Source organism: Dreissena polymorpha, chromosome 14, assembly GCF_020536995.1.
Source record: "Dreissena polymorpha isolate Duluth1 chromosome 14, UMN_Dpol_1.0, whole genome shotgun sequence".
Classification (NCBI taxonomy): domain Eukaryota; kingdom Metazoa; phylum Mollusca; class Bivalvia; order Myida; family Dreissenidae; genus Dreissena; species Dreissena polymorpha.
The window spans coordinates 4,040,676-4,066,402 of record NC_068368.1 but is presented as its reverse complement, the minus strand read 5'-3'; the positions used below and the strand labels follow the sequence as shown (position 1 = coordinate 4,066,402).

At 34.0% G+C, this 25,727-nt stretch overlaps 3 protein-coding genes across 5 annotated transcripts; all 3 read left to right on the top strand.

Moving 5' to 3' along the window:
• Nucleotides 1–4,198: 4,198 nt before the first annotated feature.
• LOC127857128 (serine-enriched protein-like) lies at nt 4,199–19,508 on the top strand. Of its 3 annotated transcripts, none has more exons than XM_052393491.1 (5): nt 4,199–4,608; nt 17,798–17,916; nt 18,185–18,467; nt 18,683–19,064; nt 19,383–19,508. In XM_052393491.1, the coding sequence occupies exons 1-5, from the start codon at nt 4,493–4,495 to the stop codon at nt 19,425–19,427; spliced, it is 945 nt and encodes a 314-aa protein (XP_052249451.1). In that variant the 5' UTR covers nt 4,199–4,492; the 3' UTR covers nt 19,428–19,508. The 3 variants fall into 3 exon arrangements, with proteins under 3 accessions (XP_052249451.1, XP_052249453.1, XP_052249454.1); XM_052393493.1 differs by having other exon boundaries at nt 4,237–4,262; nt 17,654–17,916; XM_052393494.1 differs by lacking the exon at nt 4,199–4,608 and adding an exon at nt 5,095–5,436.
• On the top strand, nt 7,593–11,402 carry LOC127857127 (uncharacterized). The gene has a single exon (XM_052393490.1). It carries the CDS (start codon nt 10,314–10,316, stop codon nt 11,400–11,402), a length of 1,089 nt encoding a protein of 362 aa, XP_052249450.1. The 5' UTR covers nt 7,593–10,313.
• A 250-nt stretch (nt 19,509–19,758) lies between the features above and the next one.
• On the top strand, nt 19,759–23,911 carry LOC127857126 (serine/threonine-protein phosphatase 6 regulatory ankyrin repeat subunit B-like). The gene is made up of 3 exons (XM_052393489.1): nt 19,759–20,819; nt 21,782–21,967; nt 22,277–23,911. The coding sequence occupies exons 1-3, from the start codon at nt 20,385–20,387 to the stop codon at nt 22,958–22,960; spliced, it is 1,305 nt and encodes a 434-aa protein (XP_052249449.1). The 5' UTR covers nt 19,759–20,384; the 3' UTR covers nt 22,961–23,911.
• Nucleotides 23,912–25,727: the final 1,816 nt, after the last annotated feature.

The following is a 25,727-nucleotide window of genomic DNA, read 5'->3' as shown; positions in this document are numbered from 1 at the left end:
ACACAATTTGGTATGTAGTGACATTGTATAGTCCTCTACTTAGTATTTTCAAATTATGCCCCAGGGGTCAAATTTGACCCTGCCCTGGGGGCCACAAAATCGATAATATGCTAATATAGTGCCTATTTTGTGAAAACTTTAAATATCTTCTTGTCCTTAACTATAAGGCATAGGGCTACCAAATTTGGTATGTAGTGACATCTTATAGTTTTCTACCTAGTTTGTTCAAATTTTGCCCCTTGGGTCAAATTTAACCCTGCCCGGGGGGTCACAAAACTGAACATACGCTTATATGGGGCCTATTTTGTGAAAACTTTAAAAATCTTTTTGTTCATAACCATTGGGCCTAGGGCTTCCAAATTTGGTATGTAGTGGCATCTAATATACCTCTACCAAACTTTTTCAAATAATATCTCTGGGGTCAACTTTGACCCTGCCCGGGGGTCACATAATTGAATAAACGCTTATAAAGCGCCTATTTTGTGAAATCTTAAAAAATCTTCTTGTCGAAAACCATTCGGACTACGGCTAACAAATTTGACCCTGACCCGCGGTCACAAAATTGAACATTATATACGCTTATATCTTGCTTATTTTGTGAAAACTGTTAACATATTCTTATCCTTAACTTTAGGACCTAGGGCTACCAACTTTTTTTATGTAGTGAGGTATAGTAGTCCTCTACAAAGTTTGCTCAAATTATGCGTCTGGGGTTAAATTTGGCCCAGCCCAGGGGTCACAAAAGTGTGCATGTGCTTAAATAGGGCCTATATTTAAGTATTTGCACATGCCGAGAATATTTATTTCAGCCTTTTTTCCAGCAGTGGAGCGATACAGGGCCATCGTGGCCCTCTTGTTTATAAGAATATGTCAAAATGGGCAAAAGTCAGGGACAATACTGTCTAAATGCCCTTTTAACAACTCTGGTGACATGCGGCTGTAGTATATTTTCTCTGTAAATTTACAGCCAAACACAAAATGTCATCATCATAAATGTATACCGGGTAGCTTACATGTATATAAATATGATACGAGGTCTTATACAAATTAACCTTGATATTTATGAAAAACACCATCTCCCTGTAAAGTGTAAAGAGAGAAGGCATTTATTCACCAGTAACATTATGTTCAGTACTGGTAAATTGCAAGCAACGAACATGAAAAATTCAGTTCCCAATTTGAGTTTTTAAAAAGTTCAACTTTGCTTAGGTAATAATGCATCAATGTTGATTCTAAAGAAAAAGAGTAATCATTTAATGATTTATGCCTAAACTGTTCTGCTGTCCAGAAGCAAGGACGTCATACACAAGCTTTACAACATTTATAGTTTTAGTTACTAAACAATCTAAAATGAATGTCCATTCTAAGTTTGCTGTCTTATTCTTCCCTCAAATCATACATGTTTCTTGAATAATTGAATGTTCATGTCCATGGATCACAATGTATATTGTAACAAACATTATTTTGAATTATCTTTCACAGTTATATATTTAATATTAGGTTAATTTTGGGATACAATAAAGGAAATATTAACATTTGTCTCAAAATGAATCATCCTCTGAAGCCCCCGATGGGATTCAAACCCATACCTCTTTCCTCTGGAGAGGAAAGTATTCTATCTTAAAATACAAGGGCATGTAAGAGGAAAACTAGCAATTTCAAAGGGACATTTTCACAAATTAGACATGTATTGAAGTTTGTTATTAAATACTTTAAATTGATAAGTAAACATTTTAGCAAAATAACTCAATAAAAAAAAGAAAAAAAGAAAGGAAATCTCCCTTAACTGGGCTCGATCCACTGACCCTTGGAATAAAAGCTTAAACAGATGGGCCATCAGTGCTCCCATATAGTCAGTGGTTTATTTTATACTTTATTAATATATAAGCAATCCTTGTAATGTCACAAAATCTAACTATACCATAAGAACTCCCCAAATTATTTTTGTCATTATAAACTCTATGCTATATTGATAAATGCAAACATTGAATCTAAAAAGCTGCAATAAAAAAAGAATACAATTGAATAAAAATATAAAAGTAACCCTCAAATGGGCTCGAACCATTGACCCCATGGAGTAAAAGTCTACCGTTTGGATCAATCGGCCATCCATGCTCATACAATGAGTGATGTGTTTCATACTTTATCAAGTTTATGTAAGCAATCCTCGTATCTCACAAAATATAACAAAAACAGTCGATTTAATTTTTAAATTTACTTGATGTCAATATTATAAGTACTCCTATCAGTATGTCAGTAATGGCATCTTTAAATTTTAACAAGTTTTTAGTACGTTGTGGGAATTCACAGATCTACATTAAATTAGTACTTAAAGAATGTAATCTTGAAAAAGACGAGCTAAAACACACATTTCAATTTTTCCTCTTTACGAGGGGGCCTCCATCTTGTTTTCTAAAGTAGTTCCAAATCCAATATGACGGCCGCCTACGTACATCAGAGAGACGGTGTGGTGTAGCCCACTGTCCGATGCGTTCAGATTGATTGTTTTTCGGAAACCGACGATCGGTAATTTCCGTAACCATATGGAAATTTCATCACTGACAAGTTTCGTTTCTAATGTTTTTCTCAAATATTCTACCACAAAATTATTGTATACCATTACACAAATGAATAACAAGTAATACTTCCTTTATTTTGGGGAGGGAACTGTCTATAAATGCTTATAAATACGCATTAAGGCTAAACTTAAGTGCATAAAATATTGAAAAAAAAATCATAATTCAATTGTTCGTTCCATCCGATAGCTTCATTAATTCACATAGCTCAGTCACTCAATTATATTGGAAATTATTACGAATATCTGATAAAACTTTTATTATTTATTTTTATCTTTAAACTTCCATTTCATAAATGTTTTTTTTTATAAAAGTCGTCAATTGTATTTAGATTTCTCTATGGTTTGAAAAACATTCAGGCAAATATTACGCATGTAAGATAAAATGCAAATAATTAATAAAATATTTCCTTTTAATCAGTATGTTGGTTTATCGGTCAATAACAATATCGCTTTGAACATTGAATTATTTATAAGTAATAATAAACAGTAAATGTTTTCCGAACAAATGATTGATGACACATATAACAGATTGATATGAAGATATTAACAAATCAAGGTTGCTAGGTTTCCCGCCTAGAATGGTCAGGTTAGTATGGAAGTACTATATATCTAAATTTATTAGCCTTTGTGTGTTGTAAAGACATGAAATATTTAATGAAATATCTCAAAGTGTACAATTATTTTTCATTTAGTAAAAGAAAGGCGACATATAACCCATAAGTGGCTGAGAAGAACTTGTGGCTGAATACAAATAAATAGAGGCTATATGCTTTTTGAAAAAAATAAATGTAAACATCATTATATATGAATTTTCTGATAAAAAGTGTTATTTATAGTGAATAGGAGAAATACATTTTCAAGAATAAACAATATAATTATAAATGTTTTGGTGAAGTGCATCATAGTATTTTATCCCATTTTTATACCGACATTGACGGTTTAACACCTTTTATTTAATGCTTTCCGGTGGTTTATAGAGAAATATCAGTGAATTAAAACTGATAATTTCACTGTTTCAAACAGTGAAAAATATCAGTGAGAATTATCGATAATTTTCATTGTTTACTGTGAAATGACGTCATTTTTTTGACGAAATGACGTCATTATCCCAGCAAAATTCGTTAGTTAAACTCTTGAACAATGTATATAAACTGTGAAAAATGCATTAAATAAAAAGAAAATTTGTTGGATTCGGTGGATTATCGACTTTAATTCACTCGTGATCATAGAAAACATATATTTTCACTCGTGGCTGCGCCACTCGTGAAAATATTATTTTCTATGATCACTCGTGAATTAAAATCGATAATCCACCGGATCCAACAAATATCCTCTATTTATCCTGCCTCTGTTGCAAACATTGACCAAATAAAGCAGGGTCGGATAACTAGTTGATATCCGGCAGTGCAACACGTGACCGTGATCTAACCGTAAGTATGTAGTCCTACGCGCCGATTAACATGTTCTAATATTTGACCTTTGAAATTTATTGGGACGCACCATGAATGTTATCGTTATAGTATATATCATCCTTTTTTTGTTCTTTAAAATATATTACCGAACCAGCTTTCCGTATTTATCATTTACTTGATTACGCAATTTATGACGTATCTAGTGTGACGTCATTTCTCAGACAAAACATACTATCTAGTTTTTCTCAGGATTTTATGGACACAATTTTGACGTGGTAGTTTTAACAGTATTTCTTTTAAATATTTTAAAGCATGGAACGAATCATAAACGTATTTTGGATTGTGTGTTTGTGTTTCATAAGTGTTAACTTCGATAGAAATAAAATAATTCGCTACGACAGGATTACGATTTCGTAAATCGGGTTTTGGGTCAGAATGGTTAGCATTCGATACAAACGCTATCAAAAAATAGTGTGGTTTAAAATACATTTCGTTAATAGAAATGGAAAAACAGAAATGGAGTTCGACAAACTTTGAAAGGGATGGAAGAACAGAAAATGGATGTGTATATCGTTGTAAATTTATTGTTATAAGCAATGGATTAATGTTGTCATTAAGGTAAATAAAATTTAGTTTTTGTTTTGCTGCTGCATATGTTTTCCTTTTTTACCAAGAAAAATATCACATTCTCGATTCTTTTTTTTTTATTTCTTCTCATTTTTTAATAGGAAAGTATTAAAAGGAACAGTTTAATGTGGGACTATTTTTTACGTGACACAATCGGTAGTTATTCGGTCGTCAGGAATGTAGGAGGCCCGACAAGAATAATTATATTGTTATGTAAATTAGTCATTTGTATTTGATAAAATGTGTCAACGGCATGAAGCAGGATAAATCGAATACATGGTTGGCGCCGAGGTGGAGAAAGTTTATCCGGTTTGGCCCGAAAAAGAAAATTAGGGCTCGCTAAAGCTCGCCCTATTTTCTTTTTCTAAGCCTCACCGGATAAACTTTCTCCATCTCGGCACCAACCATGTATTCTCTATATGGAATAAACAAACCTGTATCGCACCTTGTTGAATACACCTGTCGCGTGCACGGACTACTTTTTATTCTACCACTGAATGATTTTTCATAACACGTCTCTAGAGTCGAGAAAACCCTTGCTTTAAAATTATACGACCTTCAATGTTTAGATCTAGTCAAGGGACATAATTTTTTGCCATCCGTATAATGAATAAGCTGATTGATGGCGTCATAAAATGACATACTTATTGCGTCATTTTCCAAAAATATGTGATGTCATATTTTGTTGTACACGAAACAAGTATGCGATGTCTGGGAATAAAACATTGAAGACGCTCATTTTTTTTTCGTGTAAATTTATCCTGAATGTAATTATGAAAAAGTGCATGTTTTATGGACTACTTACCTCGGATGGAACCGGTGAGACGAAGGATTTAGATCTACAGTACATGTAGATCTAGCTTATTCGTGTTGTTGATGTTCAAAATGTGCATTTGAATGTGAATTTGTGTGTGTAGAACATATTGTAATGACCCACCCCCACACCCATTATATGCTTAAATGCTTTATTGTTTACTGTTATACTTACGTGGAATGCAGTTTCCAAAGTTATACTACTAATGATTATGATGATGATGATGATAATTGCACGTACCTTGTTATTCGTGTAAGGCTTACAATGTCCATTGTTTACATCCTTTTAACACAATAATCCATTTCATTTCCATGACTTATTCCGTAATACCACGAATTATTAACTGCACTAACAGAACTATTAGTATTATGTGTATTGTTTCCATTTCGATCCTGTTGTTTATTGACAAGCCATATTTATGCATTATTATGTAAATGTTATGCATAAATCTGACCTGTCATGGCCGCTATGACACAGAATTTGCCAGCATCATTGTGGATTCTGACAGCTCAGGCTGACGGATTCTGATTGGATGATTCCCGAGCTGTCAGAATCCTATTGGTTTATTGTTATTATGCTGGCAGGCTGTCATATGGTCATTGGTCAGTTAAGGTCACGTGGGCACTTTCCAGAAAGTATATAAGGGCGCTAGAATTTGAATTTAGCAGCACAACTTCCATCTTGGTAGCTCCACTTGTCTGGGCAGTAAAGTGAGTAAAAACATCTTGGGTAACTAAAAATAACTTGTAACGTATTTCCGAGAAAGTGTCCACCAAACTTGTCTAATTTTGCAATAACATATTAAACCTACTAAATAAATATATTATTTAAACTGCTACACGTCCTGTTATAAGAACATAATACCCTAAAAGCTAAAAAAAACCATCCTGACGGACGCCACAATATTGATGGGTGTATTTTGGTTCAGTAGTCTATTCGAATTGTTTTGCTTTTGGATTTAAGGTAACGTAAGGGTATTATCTTTAATGAATAAACTTTGTCTTTGTTATTTTATCAAAGAAAGTCTATTCAGTAAGAATAACCCGTTTGCAACATGTGTTTCAAAGTTTAATAGAGTTATGACGGATTATCTTGTGTTGGGTCACAAACTACAGGATGTGAAGGCTAGATCTAGACGCCATCAAAATCTGCAACGTCCATGAAAAAATAAGGCGAGTATAGTTGTTTGATAATTTATGTTTAGAACGACTCTTTGTGTAAATCTACATGTACATGTATGTTGACATCGACATCATTTTGCTAGGAGCAATCGCCGCCATATTGGATTTTGATCATTTTCTTGAAAATAAAATGAATTCAAAATCTCCTTTTGTCGGTCGTAATGTGTTAATATTTGCATGCTGCGTAAAATTGAATCGAGGCTTATGGTGATATTTTTTCTCGATTTACAGTTTTTGTGTGAAATTGTTCAAGACTATTTTGCATACCAGAACAAATACATTATATATCACTACGCATGGTTACTTTCGTTAGATTTTAAGAATGAATTCAAATTATTGTTAAGGTTATTTTATCTATTTATGTTAAATGTCACGTTGAAAAAACACCAAATGGGATAAATAGAATACTAGGATTAGCGTTGAATACAGAGAAGTTTATGTTGCTCGGCTTGAACACCGAAAGCGCTCGCCAAGGCTCTAGCTCCCGGCGTTCTAAGCCTCGCAACATAAACTTCTCTGTATTCAACGCTAACCTAGTATTCTCTATATCATACAACCAGTTTTGGTCGAAAAATCCAATAACATTTTTTAAAGTTGATAACCCCTGGTTGCAAAAAAAAAATCATGAAAAATAGAATTGTCAGAGTAACCTATTAAAATAAAATAAAAAATGCTTTATAAGACCCTAGATATTATCTTTGCAATCATTTTTCATCAATTACATATGTTTTAAACAATTATTGTTTCATGCTACTCATGGTACCAGTATTTTGTCAGAAAATGTATTACATTATTTTAAAATGCGTTACCCCTTGTTGCCAAAAAATTCATAAAAAATATAATTTTCTAAGAAATCCTTTAAAACAAAAAGAAAATGCTTTCTTAAACCTTAAATATTATTCATGCAAGCATTTTTTTACATCAATTATTTATGTTTGAAAAAATCATTAGTTCATGCTTAAGTTACAGTGGGGAGAGAAGGCATTAAGCGCAGTTTGTGAGGACATGCAACTAATTGTACTGCTGATGTTGAAGTTCGTGGTTCAAGATCAGAGTGTGAGAAACTGTATATCAGCTCCTTGCTGTAGATGGTGATAAGGACAAAAGGCACATGATGAGGGGACGTGTGGACGTATGCACCCCCCTTCATATGGTGGAGATAAGGGTGTACGGCGCAAGTTGAAGAGCATGTTACTTAGCCTCATGCTTATTTGGGGTATAACGGAATAACGCACGGACTGCACTTGCTTCTCTGTTACGATACTTCACGCACCCGATTTTCAAAGATCGAGGCTACATTACTTTATAGGACTATCGGTTCATACAAAGGGTAATGTGGACATGTAGACATAAAAGCAATAACAGTTATCAAAATCGTTGATATAGTTACCATTTCGTGCCTACAGAAGATATCGGTAATTTTAGCGAGTCACGTCTTAAGTAAATACAGACTTCACAGCGACACATTTGTTCTTTAACAATGTCCGTCAACATAAAGAATAATGACTTCATTGGAGAACTTGAAAATGTGCTTACACGTTAGTGTCTGAAGAACTGTTAAATCGTAATAAGAGCTGAGGTGCGACATTAATTTTTTTTAATTTGTTACTGCAGATTTCAAGCTTAACAAATCCCCAGTGCAAGGTCACTCTGGCATAGTGTTAAAGTGCCCATGACATATTTATTTGCAAATTTAACGGCCATATGAGCGAACGGCTTATAGACTGAGTCCCATTCAAGTATTTTGTCAGAGTCCTCTCATAGGGAGCGATATCAAGATCCTCCTTTCCGACACCTGAAAGAGACACTAGGGTGACTCAATAATCCTAAAATGCAATCGAGTAAATAGGTTTAAAGTAAAATTGACCAATCGAATGAAACTATATAACGCAGGTTTACAACAAACGATATTGTTTTTAGTCAAGTATCAAGAGTTAAAGGATTGTGAAGATATTTCGCTCTTTGCTCATTTAACAATAACCAACCTATCTGCGTATGTAGAGTTATATGATAATCATAGCTCTTGCGCCAATATCTTAATTTTGTTATAATACTTAAAGCAATTAATTGCTATGATGTCTTGTTTTAACAATTTCGTTTCGACATGGGCCTTATTTTGACTAGATGTTTACAGAGGAATTATCATTAATATGCGGTTATCGGTTTCGTGGTATTTAAGAGAAATATTTTCTTTTTAACGTTAAAATGTGTTGAGTATTATTAGAAGTAACATTTCAAAAGAAGAACACTGTATTGGATTGTTTGCATAATCGTCAATTCCTTTAAAAAGATAAGTGGATAATTTATAGATTTGTATCTGAAATAAAATCAACTTGGATCCGTGCAAACCTTTTCCCGTAAACCAATAAAGTAACGTTCGAGAACTCAATTGAAATTCGGCAATCATTTTAATCATTGCAAACAGTCTGATTATAGAGTTGTATATTGAATAAAATCGGCTAGGATGCGTGTAAAACTTATCAAGGGCGACAATACATGTTTGTAAATGTTTTTAAATGTTTCGGGCGGCGGGAAATCTTTGTCTTGCGAACACCTTTATTAAGAATGGATTATTTATCAGTAATATTATAAGTGGGGGTGTACACTTAAAAACCAAACAGTCAGAAGCGATATGCCGTAAATTTTATTTTATAAAATAAACATACAGTATATCGGCTTTAAAAAATAGTTCTTAAATTTTGTTTTGAGCGTTCACAACATTATCACCATATTAAAGTTTCTTTCATATTGTCAAATGGAAAACATTTCGCACATTGGCCCGACACATAAACGAAAAATAGTTAACAAATTAGAAGTATTCTACTTTTTTCAACAAATGCAAAATCGTATTTCGATGAGAATCGAGTGAAAAAATATTTATGCGATTTATTTGGCAAAAAAAATCAATAACTATTTGTATCGAAACGTTCGACCTACTCTCATGTACGCCTTTTTTAACTTTTCGGAATTTAAAGTGTTATGAATCTATAGTTTACTGTGATTACTTTTTTTTCATTGTACTTTATAGACATTTTGATACCTGTCATTCAGTGAATAACGTAAAAAAGTTTATTTTCGCTTAAACAATGTTTGTGACACACATATACAACCACATTAAAAAATACAGCACTTTGTACATAGCCACTCTTGAAAGTGTTATAAAGACATTAAGATACAAACATATAATTAGTATACAGCTTAAGGAAAACCCCATGAAAAAAATGGAAACATACAAGACTGGTGTGCACGCGGAAAGGGTGAAAACACATATCATTACACAAACTGTAAACTTGTAAAAGTAAGTATTATTAGGAAGAAAGAGGTTATTTAGATTATTTCTACACTTTAGATTATCTACATAATTAAACGATCAATTACAACGATCAACGTTACAATGTGTCTTTACTCTTCCGTCTTCGATGAACACAAACACATACACCGTGTCGCTACTTCGGCGTGAAGTATAACACTTTGGCTTTGTGTCAATTATAGATAATGGGATAAAGAAACATGACTTTGTTTCATACTTTAATAAAGTTTATATTTACTGCTGCCGCGATTTGTTGATTATTGGAACTTTGTAGATACTTACATATCTGATAAAAATATAATACGGCACATGAATAATTTAAACCTAAAACTATCCTAATCAGATCGGTTGTTATTTCAGCAACGATGTGTGTTCTGTTTTATTAAAAACAATGGCGTCAGATAATTTGAGTTATTCGCGGACTAGTAACGTTGTAAAAACTTTATGTGAGCCGTGCATTTCCACCGGAAAAGAAAATGCCGCTGTTTCATATTGTTTGGACTGTGACGAGAAGTTTTGTGACATATGTGGGAATAATCACACAACATACAAGGCGAGCAAAAATCATAGACTGTGTAAACTAGCGAAAGCGCTACCTTCAGATGCGGTCCATCTAATGAGAGAGCTCACCGCGTGTGCCAGTCACCCGTCTGAAGAGGTTATATTCATTTGTATAGACGAAGACCAGCCTTGTTGCAACAAATGTGCTGTTACCAAACACAGAAAGTGTCGGCAATTAGAAACTATTGAACAATGTTTAAACTATGACGCTGTAAGAGATGACCAGCGCAACACAAGGCCATCCATAAGTTGGTATGGTGGTGTCAAAATTCTTGTTAGATCTAAGAATCATGCTTCACGGGAACATATGGATGTTGCAAATGCAAGAATTTCTGAAAAGGGAAATCAGCTAGAAAAACAGTTGGAAGCACTTGTCAAAGACGAAGCTCAACATATGGTGTTTGTGGCAGAAAGTCATGACAATTTAAAGGAATACTTGCAAGAAGTACGCTCGAAGATAGATTCTGCATTCAATCAACTTCATACACAACTTCCGGCTCAGTATAATGCTCAAGCCCAGGCGCTCAATCAAAGGATTCAGCAACAGCAAACAACAGCAGATTCTCTCCGTGATAAAATTCAGGAATATCAAGAGAAATTGAGATATGTTAAAAAACATGGACAAGAAAAACACATGTTCCTTCTTTGCCGTGAGATTGATCAAGCTATGAAAAGTGTAGAAGAAGATGTCAGGACACTAGAGAATAACAAGACAACTTCGACAATTGATGTAAGAGAGTATATTTCAATAGATACTATAGCGAATAATATTATAAAGTCGTTGATAGTTAAGAAAAACAAACCAGATAATCGTAGAAAAGTAGAAAATAGAGAGTCAGTAAAAGTACGTAAGTTAACAGGGGAACAGCCTGAGAACAACATGTCGGACGATTGTGATTGTTGGTATTATTGTGAGTAATATGGTGTATCTGGTTACCTCTTATTTCGTTTACATAAGTTGAATGTATCTGCGAAATTATTCATTATTCTAGCGTGGTTATTAAATCAAAGTTACCTCGTGCACTTGTAAACTTGCAAACATACCATTGTGGAAAACGGTAGACAGTGTTTAGTGCTTTGAAAACAATTAACATAAGGGATTGGATACTCGACTTTCTTATATTCTTATGAGGAATTTGATTCTCGACTTTCTTATATTCTTATGATTGATCAAACATGTTTTAATATTTGTGCCTGTTATCTCCCTCCAATGGGGTCATCACGTTATGTAAATGCAAATGAATTTTTTATCAATTGTTAATTGACGTATACGAGTATCAAAAAAGTGTTCCTTTCTACATTTTAGGCGATTTTAATTCTAGAATTGCAGATATGCCGGATAACATTGAAGGTATTGATATTCTACCAGAAAGAAATTTTGTTGATTATACAAAGAATTCATATGGTGAACTATTTTGTAACTTTTTAATTGACTGTAATTGTTGTATAGTAAATGGAAGAAACTCCCAACTCAATGACTTCACATGTGTGTCAAATAAAAGTTTGTCTGTTGTTGATTATATTGTTGTCCCCTATGAGAATATTGATATGTTGTCAAACTTTTAAGCTGTCAGGGTGTCTGATATTGCTGAAAATTGTACAGAAAGTAGACTTATGCCAGATCACTCTGTATTAATGTGCGATGTTAAATTAAAGAATGTAATTGTTTCAAATGAATGTTGTAGGGACAAAATCGGTAAAGTTAATATTACAAAGAATAAAACTATATATGACACTTGTACAATGCCGCCAAATTTTTGTGAAGGCGAAAACGTTTTGAATGAGGTGGTAGAAAAGTTTAATTGTGTTTCAAACAAATGTAGATGTTCAAAAAAATGTAGATAACATGTATGATATTTTTTGTGCTGGTGTCAAAAATTAAATTAGTTTGAAACTCCCATCCAAGACCGCAACCATAAATTTCAAACGTAGTGCTAAAAAAAGAAAAGTAAAAAAAGATTGGTGGAATGAGGAATTGCAAAGGTTATGGAATAACATGAGTGAAGCAGAAGGTAATTGGGTGAAATGTACCACATCTTGTAAGTCAATCCGTAAACATAATTTTGTTAAAAAAAGGAAAATGTTTGATAAAAAGGTTTAGAGAGCAAAAAGGCGTTACTGGGTAGAACTTCAAGAAAAACTAATAGATCAAGCTGATAATAATAAAGTACATTTTTGAAAAACCATTGGTAGAATATGAGTCAGAGATAACCGAAGTAATGGTATGTCTTTTGAAGTAGAAGATGAATCGGGTTATTTAACAAGTGATGTGACTAAAGTTTTTGACAGATGGAAAAATGATTTGTGTAACCTTTTGAATCTTGTCAGTGATAAAACGGCAAACCATGTTAGCCAGGTTGCCAATGTTATTGTTGAAGATAATGTGTCTGTTGATAATCACTTTTTTTTTGATTATTTTTCAATGTTAGATGAAAAGAAAGCTATTTTAGATGTAAAGAATAATAGAGCAGTAGAGTATGATGAATTACCAGCAGCTGTCTTTAAAAATGATACTGCTGTATACTGTCTGTTCAAGATTTTTAATTACTGCTTTGGAATAGGGAAAATCCCCTAAAGCTGGGGTAAGAGTGTCATAAATCCTATACCGAAAAGTTAAACCAGCAATATCTATGGCGCAATGTCATACAGAGGTATTACCATTACCCCTATTGTATATAAAATCTATTGTTCTTTACTCAATGATAAGCTTAAAAAACCAAATAGAGTCAGAAAAAGTATTGTTTGAAGGTCAGAATGGTTTTATGAAAACGAGGAGTACAATTGATCACTTGTCAACTCTTACGAGTATTATTGATACTAGAAAAAAGAAGAAATTATCAACTGTGTGTGCTTTCATTGATTTAAGTAAGGCCTTCGATTCTGTGAATCGTCACATTGTATGGAGTAAACTCGAAAGTATTAGAATTAATAGTCATTTACTGAAGGCTATTCGGTCTGTGTATGATAATGGTATATGCTCAGTTAGAATTAATGGTTTCCTTACTGACTGGTTCTCTGTTAAAACAGATCTAAAACAAGGATGTCGACTCTCGCCAATGCTTTTTAACATCTATATTAATGATCTAGCAACAATGATTGATGCCCTTGGAAAATGGGTTAAGGTAGCTGATCAAACTTTCTCGATTTTACTTTTTGCGGATGATATCGTTTTATTAGCAGAAAATGCTGATGACCTACAATGTATGTTGAATGAACAGGATGTATGGTGTAAGAATAATGATATGTGTATAAATAGTAGAAAATCTAATATTGTTCACTTTAGAAATGAGTCAGTCCAAAGATTTCAGAAAGTTTTTATGTGTGGTAATAATCCATTAGAATATGTGGCACAGTATAAGTATTTAGGTCTTGTTCTTACTGAACACTTGAATTATGCAATTACAGCAAAAAATGTTGCTCAGTCAGCCAATAGAGCCATTGGACTGCTTATTGCCAAATCCAAATCTATTGGGGGATTCCAACTCCAAGCATTCACAAAATTGTTTGAATCCACTGTTCTTCCAGTCATAACTTATGGAGCTTCAATTTGGAGCAATGATGATAACAGTTGTATAAATGCGGTTCAGCATAGAGCGGCTAGATTTGTTCTTAATGTTGGTAAATACACACCAAATTCCGCAGTAAATGGGGATATTGGCTGGCTACCAATGTGTTGTAAGAGTAAGAAAAGTGTAACATATTAGTGGTGTAGACTTGTTAATATCGATAGAAATAGATTAAATAGAAAGATTTTTGAATGGTCATACCTATGTAAAGGTAGGAATTGTAGAAACTGGTGTTTTAAAGTTGGCAATATGGTTGAAAAGTATGGTATGAATGGGTGAACTAATATTGAGTACTTTCTTAGCAAGCGAGAAATTGCTGGTTTTGTTGAAAACAAGATTTTTGAAGACTATAATGAGTTATTGTTACAAGATGTAAATAGAAAAAGAGCCCGTAGTGGAGGTGGACAAAACAAACTTAGATTTTATAGAATTTTTAAGCAAATGTATGAGGTTGAACCATATTGTTTACTTGTGTATAATAAAAGGCATAGAGTGTCTTTGGCAAAGTTTAAAAGTGGTACTGCTCCAATATATATATAAATTGGAAGATATACAAATACACCTCAGGAATTAAGAAAATGTAACTATTGTAAGAGTATAGGTATAAGTGTTGTGGAAAATGAAAAACATGTACTGCTTGATTACCCATTATACAACGGGGTTAGACGAGAACTCATGACTGAACTACTATCTCAGTTTCAAGGCTTTGATTATTTTGATATTGATGATAAGTTAAAAATTATCTTGTCAGACAATAATATAGTTAAATTAGCTGCCAAAACCTGCTTTCTGATATTAGAAAAATGCAAAGAACACTTCTTTTGTGAAACTAACTGATTTTACCTTTTTTACTTACCGGTATCTAGTGTTTTATTATAGATATCTGATGCTTTTTATGATCCACTGTGAAACTAACTGATTTTACCATCTTCTTACGTATCTAGTGTTTTACTGTAGATATCTGATGCATCTTATGAACATGTATTTTAAAGGAATGAATCTTTTTTATGTTTTATCTTCTAGATATGTAATTAACCTTGCATCACGTAAAAAAATTAGCAAATGTATTTAATGTTTATAGAAATCAGGTGATATTAGCATTGTATTTATATTGCCTATGTGATGTACTGTTTCCTATAATTCTTTTATGAATGGCCATGTGTACTTATTTTATCATGTTGTAGATATTATGTTTTGTAATAAAGTACATGTGGATGAGACAATAATAAATGAATAAAATAAGTAGTCTTAGATTATAGAGATGCTTATTACGGCCAAGGTAGACAAACAGGCAAATACCTTCACCAAAATTGTTGATGCAGTAACATAATCTGGTTAACAGAGTGAAAACGTTGAGTCGTTCAAGGCAATAAAGGCGACTGAATGACATAAGTTATTTGATCGTCGAAAATTCGAGCCAACATCAAAACAATATTTAAATTATTGAAGAAGAAAGCAATGTGTAAAAATATTTTGTCATTAAAGTTCCAAATGTTAATTTTATGAAAAGTAAATTGTAATAAACGCATCATTGCAAACATAAATGCCATAGTGTTTTGTTTCCCGTTGTTTTTAAATAATGTAAGTATTTTTAAGTAATCGGTGAATGTAGTATTATATTTTGGAAATGAATCTATCTATAACGTTGACAGGCTGCTAACTGAATTGGTCTTACAATTTTGACCAACCGAGTCCGGAGCTCTAGCCCCAATTCATAGAGCGTATTCAATATCTTCTCTATTATCACACATCTCCACAAAACGGACTCGATATTGTCTCAAAAAGCCTAAAATTCAATATAGGTTTAAAATGTGTAAACTGAAGTTACCAAAATTAACATAACAATGCCCGCTTACAGCGTTGGGTACTGTTTCAATTAATTTGTTTTGGAGTTATTAAAACGTGAATATCAATATCATTATGTTTATTTTTTTTATATACTGTCAAGCACGACATTGATATGATAACTTAGTATAACATAAATACGGGCATTTCATTAGCAATATTTTTTGTGTAAGACGTTTGGACGTGTTGAACATAACATCATTTGTTTTAACGATTTCTATGAAGTAACATTAATGGGATATTCGGCGTTAAAAAAAAATGGCAGGTATCGTAAACATCCAAACAAAGTTTTATTTATACAAGAGAATAATTGGTAGAACTGTCTCGTGAATAAAGTCGACATTGATCCTTAAAGAGCTTATACATGAAGCCAATATTGTGACGCTCAATTGTGAAAAAGAAACTGGGTAAACATTTGAAAAAGCACACATTTATAGTCTATAGACATTGAAAAAGACAATGTATGTTCATCTCTTAAAAAAATGAGCTATTGTTTAACAAAACTTCAAACAAGGCTTCTTATCCCATGATCTTAAAAACAATTTATTTACTTATGGTCACAATTCCACGTCTTTATGTTGAATTGTTTGGTTCATAATGTTATCAAACAATCGATTTGTTGTTGTTGTTTTCAAATAACATGGCAAAAGCGATCACTATGATGAGACTCCTTTGAAAGAACCAGGTCATTAGTCAACGATTGCAATTAAATGTCGCCAATCAAATTGAGCTGTTTTCACATGCAAATGTTATTTTCCAAAGTGACCTGCATGATGAGATGGAGTGTTGCGCATGAAAAGCAGATCCCACGGTAAAGGGTAAAGGTCACCAATAACAGCCAAAGGTTACGGCGATTTAATTGAGACTTTATCTAATCTTAAAGAACACTTTTATTGACACACGTGTTTTGTGATAATGACACTTGTTTACTTGTAAGTTTGCTGGATGATTTTAATTCCATGTAGCTTTAAAATATATTAACAACGAAGCTACCTAAAAATTGCAATTTTTATCCATAGGCTGATATTAAGATAAGATAATATTTTATTATAGTTACATGTGTTTACGTACAAGTCTATAAGTCACCTTAACAACAGTGTAACATATAACGTGATCATTATTACACAAATGGACAATACAATATTTGAGCAACATACTGAGTTCAATTCAATGAATAAAATATAAATAATAAATTCAGGTTATTCCAAGTTAGATCAATATAAGAATAATTTATGCAGTAGGAAAATTATCCGATTAAGAAGGCATATTTCTGATGTGTATAGTATATATTTAGAAACTCATTTACATAAGTATATAATTTTAAAGTTTAAACTGACACAACAGCATACAACAGATATTTTTTACTTATATAACATACTGCTTCTGATATAAAAAGCATTAACAACAAATTTCGCACACTTTCTAGGATGACATTTAACTAAGAGAATTAATTTATCTTTATTTGATTGACATGTAGTATATTCTTCAGAGTTCAAAATATTCCCAAATATAACTGATCTTGTTTTTCATAAAGAGCACATTCAACAAGAAAATGGGTTTCATCTTCGACCAGTCCACTATTACACAACCTACTATTATTAAACATGCAGATGTCAAGCAGGATAAGAAAATGATTTTTTTGAAGAAATTAGCACCTGCACGTTAAAATGTTATTGATTATTTGTAAGCTTGTTTTTAACGCATTAATTATCCATTCGCACTATATTACTGTAATTGTAAGTGACCTGTTTTATCATAGTGTCACGCGTGGCAAAGCGAACATTCGCTCAGACATCACGTGTCAAACCGTGAAAACTCGTCCGTCACAACGTGTCAAATTACAAACAATATAAAAACGTCCACGATTAGATGAGTTTCCATACTGATTCAAAGTATCTTACAGCGAGAGGAGAGCAGACGAGATAATACATACACAAATGGACAATGATCAGCGGGTTCCACTTCTTGAACAGTCATTCGATCTCCGTTACATAAATCCGGGGTTTCAAGATGATTGTGACGGTATATAAGATTCATTACTAGGGAATTGTAATTAAAGAATAACTAATTGAACATGAAAACAGTGTATTGAAAATTGATCAAATAAGTCATATATTTGCTGAAATAAATAAAATATATTAATATCGACTAGAATATAAGGATATATATATATATATATATATATATATATATATATATATATATATATATATATATATATATAAGATTTAAATTAAAATTGAACATGTTCTTAGACATTTTATCAACGAAAATGATATATTTGTTTCAGATACGTCTTCCGGTTACTGCTCGAGTGATTACTCCGATACGCAATCACTGACATCAAATGAGTCAATAACGTCATTTTGGTCGAGTACGTCACGTAACAAACGGGGTAACCGTATGACCTCTAGCGACGAAGAGCAGCACATGAAATTCCAGACTGCGCATGCGTTATGCGAGAGCATGAAGTTAATCATCGAGATGCCCGAGATGTGTGACCTCACGTTTCTGGTTGGACCACGTGACGTGCACGTGTACGGCGTTCGGGCCATAATGGCTACTCGCAGCAGGTTTGTGGTTAATTTTCTAAGAAGTACAATTGTACATTCTGACAAATGAATTCTTAATAACCAATCGTTCTCTCGCAGGAGCTTTGTATTTGTATTGCTCATCTTTACGTTACGATATTGGAAAAAACAAATTAATCTATATGCCTGGACATCAAACAGGCTGAGTATAGAAATTATAATTATATTTAAAAAGCATTAACAATTTGTGTTTACAGAATATTCTACGATCTGATCAGGAAACATATGTCCATTAAAAATTCCGAAGAGAAAGTGCAGAGTAAGAAAGGAAAGTCTAAAGACACCGCACCCGCAGGAATTTCGTGGCCCTCGTCGGAGAAACTCGTGATTCCTGTCCGGAAATACGACGCCGAAGTGTTCCGACTGCTGGTGCAGTTCGTGCATTGCGGTACAGTGAACATAAACGAGGACACGGTGGTTGGTCTATTCTGCGGAGCCAGTCAGTTTGATCTGCGGGATCTACAGCGGGCCTGTCTTGATTTCCTGGAGCGATGTGTAAAACTCGGCCGTACAGAGAAGATCCTGCGTCAAGGACACGGTTACAATCAGCATTCGGCCGCAAGGAAAATACTTGATAAGGTTGGTGCTACAATATTAAAATTGTTGTCACATAAAACTTGTTAATGTCAGTATTGCAACTATTTTTGCTATATTCAATTATGTATTTTAGGTTAAATTTTCTTTGACCAATCGCATGACGGTATTTTGACGTAATGTCGTCGTCAACGTTTAATGACATGCCGTTGAAGTATTTTTTGAAAGTATGGGGGGGGGTCAAGATGCAGTGTGGATTCCGTAGTAGCATAGTATTAGATAATTCATATTTATAGTTTTATAAATATTGTTCTTCCCTTTATTGCTTACCTTTCTTGAAAGTATGTTGTTTTTTCATTCCAGGTTTACAGCATTCGAAGTGAACTTCGACAACAGACGTTCGTGTAACATTTCTCGACTTAATAATTCACGTTTATAAATCTGTGCTTTTATTGTTTGTTGTGCTTAAAGTAAACAGTTTGACATATATTTTACTCGTTTATTGTTATTGTCGTTAACCGAAATATTATATTTAATGCTGATTATTGTGATAATACTTTGCACAAACCCGTTTTAAAAAAAAGAAACTTTTTAATGTGAAGTTTCGTGAAATATGTAAAAATATCATCATACAATGTTTCTTAAACTATGTATAGGCGATTAAGGCCATCAATGAATTGTTAAATAATCTTTTAGCATTATATTACTAGTTTGGAGAAGAAAATCTGAGCTGTATGAAGCGCATTGTTGAATATCAAACTTTACGCAATATGCCAAATATGAAGATAGTTTATATACATACGCTGCCTGAAACTGTAACATGTAAATATAAATCTAAAAAAAAAATATATATGAATGAAACATATCATCTGACATGAATTGAATTCTAAATGTCTAGTTCCCTTTATTACGATTCACTTCACACGAATATTATCTTCAGTGAATGTCAAAATAAACTTAAACAGTTTCATATCACATGTTAACACCAATCTTCTTTCAATCATTTAATGCGCATAAAATGGGTAACAATCAACAAAATCTTTTAAGACAAATAGTAATCGGAGTTGTCGCCCATGGTCAATACGCCATTTCGCCCAGCACTGCCAGCATGCTAGAAAATTCCGTTAATCGATAAACACTCGCACCGCGCTACGATGGCAACTTAATGTATGTAATTTATATCAAAATGGATTGAGTGCGTCATAGCAAAGCACTATGGTATTGATTCAAAGAAAAATTCTTGGAGTTCCGCCATGTTTTAGTGAGGAAGTTAAGTGAACGCGGGTAAATGGTGAGCCGAGAGGCGATGGGCCGGGGATTAGATCGGGTACGAAGAACTCGGACAGTTACTTGGACTTGGTATTAATGATTTTAAAGCCGCATATGGCTGGTTACGAGTTTTACGATGCCGTTCTCAACAATGAGTTGACAACCTTGAAAAGAATTGTTGCGCAGTACAAGAACGACCTGAACGCGAAGTTCGTCGAGGTGCGGAAGAAGAATCACGCGGACCTGTGTCCCATCCACCTAGCGGCATACCGGGGCTACACGTACATGCTCCAATATCTGATAGAGTCAAAATGCGACGTGAACAAGACGACCTCGACGTTACGGCGGACAGCGCTACATTTCGCCGTTCTCCGACACAAGATGGCGTGCATGTTGCTACTCATCGCTGCCGGGGCCAAGCTGGACACGAGGGATACCTTTGGGAACTCCCCGTGCCACTACGCGGCAGACGACGGTTACTGTCAGTTCTTAGACGTCCTGATTCGTCGCGGTGTCAACGTTGATATTCAGGTAAATACAGGTTAATCGGTATATCGCGGTGTATGTCGTTAAAAAAGTCGCACCGCGGTACGACGATGCCGCACCGTTTTTTTTTTAAATCTAATTATTCTTGTATGAACACAGATGGTAAATACATTATTTATTAAGATATGTATATCGTTTCAAGTTCTATAAAGTTTATTACGTTGTGCTGATAACCTTTTCACAGGTTATAGTCAGAAAATGATTGTTCTTATTAATTACAGTTTCTAGTCATACCATGATACCAGTGTTTTCAGATTATTGAGGCTAATAAAGTTGTAAAACCTGTTATTCTGCTGTTTTCTTCTCAGATATACATTCTGTAAAATATCGCGATGCAGTGTTGCCGTATCACGATATATCACGATACTCTCACGGCGTTTCGTGACAGCCGTTTATATAATAGTTCTTTACACGAATACCTTAACAACTGTTTTCTTAAAATTAAAATCCACAGGTTGAACTCAAACGTTAAAACGGTGAAAAAATAACACTTCTTCTAGTTATTAACCCTTAAAGCGCTGGAGCTGAATTTTAAAGGCCTTTGCAAACAGTTTGGATCCAGATGAGACGCCACAAAACGTGGCGTCTCATCTGGATCCAAACTGTTTGCTATTCTGATAGTATTCTTTGAAAAAAAATCGAAGAAAATGCTAATTTTAGAAATTCAGCAGACGACATTTTAGCAGACGACAAATTTCCCAGCATGCAAAGGGTTAAAATAATGAATTCATGAAGTTGTGTCTGAACAGAAATGCTTGATGTTACTAGTGTACCGGTATGTATGTCTGAATAGAAATGCTTGATGTTACTAGTGTACCGGTATGTATGTCTAAACGAGTGCGAGTGAAAGAAATCAAAGTCAGCGAGTCCCATGAAATGTGAATGCAATTGAAATAAAAACATGAATGATAAAGAAGAGAGAAGTAAAATATGTTTTTGATATTCAGGACATAACGTCAAAGACGCCGCTAATGAAGGCCGTCAGGAACAACAAAACCGACGCCGTGCTTCGCCTGCTCCGCGGTAACTGCAACATCAACATCACGGACCGGAACAGCGACATGGCGCTGCACTACGCGGCCAGGAACGGTTGTGCCGACATCATTGATATCCTCATAGCGTCCCACAGCCAGGTCACTTATTTGTTTGACAAAAATTAAAGCCTCTTATAAGCTGTTTCCAAATTACAAATAGTAACTGTTTTCCAAATATCACCAACATTTCTAAAAAAAGATGACAAATTGTTCCAATAAACGTAGCACTTTATAATATAAATTTTAAAATGCATTTTAATATGCACATATAAACATTTGAAATACTGTTATTTATAATAATAATAATAATGTTTCGTTTGTTCCCTATTGCATGGTGTATCGCGCTATTCTGTCCTTTCAAAAAGGCACAGACTATAGCTATACTTTAAAGCAAAACAATGATTGCAGGTTGACGTACAAAATTACTGGGGACGGACGCCTCTGATGGAGGCAGTCTGCTACAACCACAGGGAGGCCGTCGCCAGACTCATTCGCGCCAAGTGCGACCTCAACCGACGAGAGTTCAAGACCGGCGACACCGCTCTCCATATTGCCATCAAGCGGAACTATACCGCGGTGGTGGAGTTGCTGCTGGCAGCGGGAACGCGCCACGATATTTACAACCATCAGGGTGAAACGGCCGCTTACGAAGCGGTGATTAGCAACAAACTTGATGTGATAAAACTCATGGTCATCTACAACTGCGACCTAGAGCAGCCGATAAAATACTTTTGTACCGGCGTGTATAAATCGCTATTTCAATTGGCAGCCGAGAAGGGTCATTTTGATATTTGTCGTCTGCTTGCTACATACGGGTATGTTGACTTCTCCGCGCGCGTGCATTTCTACGCGGGATATGTCCCAACGCGCGCCGGAAGTGAACAAGACGAGGTGCTACATTGGCTTCGCCGGAAGTTGCAGACGGCAACTTCCCTCCAACAGCTGTGTCGTAAAGTGATACGGAAGCGTATCGGTCACAACATTGTCAGCAAAATTGAAGTGGTTAATATGCCCAGGGCACTCAAAGAGTATGTTCTCATTTCGGACTTCACCGAAACGAACAACCAGTTTCTAAACTTGAGTATGTGTTAAAGCTGACGTTCTATATTAATTTGTAATCTAACTGACTGGTTGAGTCCTAATTTGTATTTGTAATAATTAAACTCTGACATTAATTGCATTCTTGTTTTGAAAAACAACGTTTATTTTCATCATGTTTGGTAAAAGTTAGATCGTATAGCCGTATTCTTAGAGCGTTGAATGCGTATCCAAATGTGATACCAGTTTGACTCTGATGCTATTTAAATAACATTTAATAATTTTAGACCTAATCAGTATCAAACCATCGTCACATTATCGTAACCATGACGACGCTTATTACGACAAGCACTAGCAATCAACCATACGTCCATTCCTCTACATACAACAAGGTTACACGGTTACAGTTGTTTTATAGTCTTTTAAAATGAGCGTGAACACCGGTTATAATAGAAATACCTCGGATGAGGAAAATACATTACCAACGCACATAACATTATTCACCAAAACTTTTAAGTTTTAAAATGAAACAACTTAGCCAAATAAAACAAATTTTGTCATATGGAAAAAAACACATGATTGTTTTCCTAGAAAATGAACAGAAAGTATTATAACGTAGAAAAAGACAGTACATGTATTTAAAGCACACAACAGTATCATATTTCATGTATTGAATTCCAGCAAAAAATCTTACTTTGATCTATTTTCTTAGTTTTTGTGATCAGCAAAAACGACTGAGTTTCAATTATGTTCTTAGTGTTTTAAATAATAATTAGATTTAAGGGGTGACTCATGACTATTATTCTTAAACAACAAACCAAAAAATATTTGCTGTACACATTACAATGAGGAAGTGAATCTTAAAGTATGTACCAATAATTATTTCTGCTATTTTTGTAAGAGTCCATATAGTAAGAGGAATAGCTAAATTATATGTCATTGTTATTTTATTTATTGATGTAACATGCACTACTTCAAATATATATATATATATATATATATATATATATATATATATATATACTGATTCAACTGCTTACTGTTAATGTTTTCATGGTGTGATGAGGTGACTGGTTTTTCAGTACCCAAAATGAGCTATTTATAAGTGTAAATTACATACCCTCAAACATGATAGAATTGTATATAAAGACATGCGATTTCATATTTCCAGGCTTGATGAATATGAAAAAAATCAGCAACATCTTTTGTACATTCCCAAACGTATGTCGTAATAAACTAAAATAAAAAAGGAAAGACACATAAATATAATAAATTTCTTGTCAACTAATATCTTTCTGTTATATGTTGGTTGGTATTTATTATATAACTGCCACTACACCTTTGGATGTTATTTTAAACTTGTAATAAATATCTAGATACATTCTCTATAAGTTTAATAAGATCCAAACTGATGTATACGAATTGAAATTCAATTCCAGACATCATACTAAATTGAATGTTGATGAAAGCAACTATAATCATCTATAATCCGAAATGTGCTGAGCTAGAACCTGTACATTTTTTAAATGTTTCCGATATTTACTTACTTTACTTATATTAATTAACAAGTCATAACACAGTGTGTGTGTAAAGGTCATGCATGCTTTATACCATGTCTAAACAATTAAAACAGAATTCCTCTGTATCATTCATATAACAAATGTTGACATTTTCATGTACCTTTACATTTAATATCTTACATATTCATGAATGGTGTATCTGACTTATGTTATGATATAAATAGTTGTCATGTAGTTGTATCAGTTATTTCTTGTTAAATGTTATTCCTCAACTGTTATATATGAAAATATAAGTATATGCCTGTTGATATTTGTCAATAAGCCTCAATCTTGGAAAAAACGGCCTAATGCATATGCTTAACCCCTGGCATGCTGGGAAATTTGTCGTCTGCTAAAATGTCGTCTGCTGAATTTCTAAAATTAGCATTTTCTTCGATTTTTTTCAAAGAATACTATCAGAATAGCAAACAGTTTGGATCCTGATGAGACGCCACATTCTGTGGCGTCTCATCTGGATCCAAACTGTTTGCAAAGGCCTTCAAAATTCGGTTCCCGCACTGAAAGGGTTAAAGATTTGTCCCAGTCTAATCAGGGAGGGATGGCATCTCCGCTTTTCTGTCATTTTTGTTTAACCATTTACCACTAAGATACGTATTTTGACGCATTTGTAGTCCTTTAAAAATGTAAAATTAATTAAAGACCTTTCTTACTAGATTCAAGTTGTAAAGGCTTCATTTCCAACCCTTAGATACTGATGACCAGAAACAGCATATAACCTGATCAGACTGCGAGTTTCTTGAAGGCTGTTCTGGTTTTATTATGCTGTTTGCACATAGCCATTTTCACTTCTTAGTGGTAAAGTGTTAAACCCTTTCAGTGCGGGAACCGAATTTTAAAGGCCTTTGCAAACAGTTTGGATCCAGATGAGACGCCACAGAACGTGGCGTCTCATCTGGATCCCAACTGTTTGCTATTCTGAAAGTATTCTTTGAAAAAAAATTGAAGAAAATGCTAATTTTAGAAATTCTGCAGACAACATTTTAGCAGACGACAAATTTCCCAGCATGCAAAGTGTTTAAGAAGGTCTCTTCTAAACAAAGTTCCTTTCCAGGCCGAAAGTGTTGCCCTTGATCAGCCTTTGCTGGATACACAGGCTAATCTGGGACGGCACTTTACGCACATGCATTAAGCCCTGTTTTCCCAGAGCAAGGCCCAATTGTTTTTATTGTTATGGATGTCCATGATTTATTTACAGTAGATAAGTAATTGTGTAGAACGATGCTGACTCTGTTGTTTCAATA

What these genes read in the sequence shown, in the direction of transcription:
- LOC127857128 (XM_052393491.1), top strand. Translation starts at nt 4,493, where the DNA reads ATGGAAAAACAGAAATGGAGTTCGACAAACTTTGAAAGGGATGGAAGA. An exon ending in ATAATGGCTACTCGCAGCAG is followed by an intron (nt 18,468 to 18,682) that starts GTTTGTGGTTAA and finishes TTGTGTTTACAG; the next exon opens with AATATTCTACGATCTGATCA. An exon ending in CAAGGAAAATACTTGATAAG is followed by an intron (nt 19,065 to 19,382) that starts GTTGGTGCTACA and finishes TTTTCATTCCAG; the next exon opens with GTTTACAGCATTCGAAGTGA.
- LOC127857126 (XM_052393489.1), top strand. Translation starts at nt 20,385, where the DNA reads ATGATTTTAAAGCCGCATATGGCTGGTTACGAGTTTTACGATGCCGTT. An exon ending in GTGTCAACGTTGATATTCAG is followed by an intron (nt 20,820 to 21,781) that starts GTAAATACAGGT and finishes TTTGATATTCAG; the next exon opens with GACATAACGTCAAAGACGCC. An exon ending in TCATAGCGTCCCACAGCCAG is followed by an intron (nt 21,968 to 22,276) that starts GTCACTTATTTG and finishes CAATGATTGCAG; the next exon opens with GTTGACGTACAAAATTACTG.
- LOC127857127 (XM_052393490.1), top strand. Translation starts at nt 10,314, where the DNA reads ATGGCGTCAGATAATTTGAGTTATTCGCGGACTAGTAACGTTGTAAAA.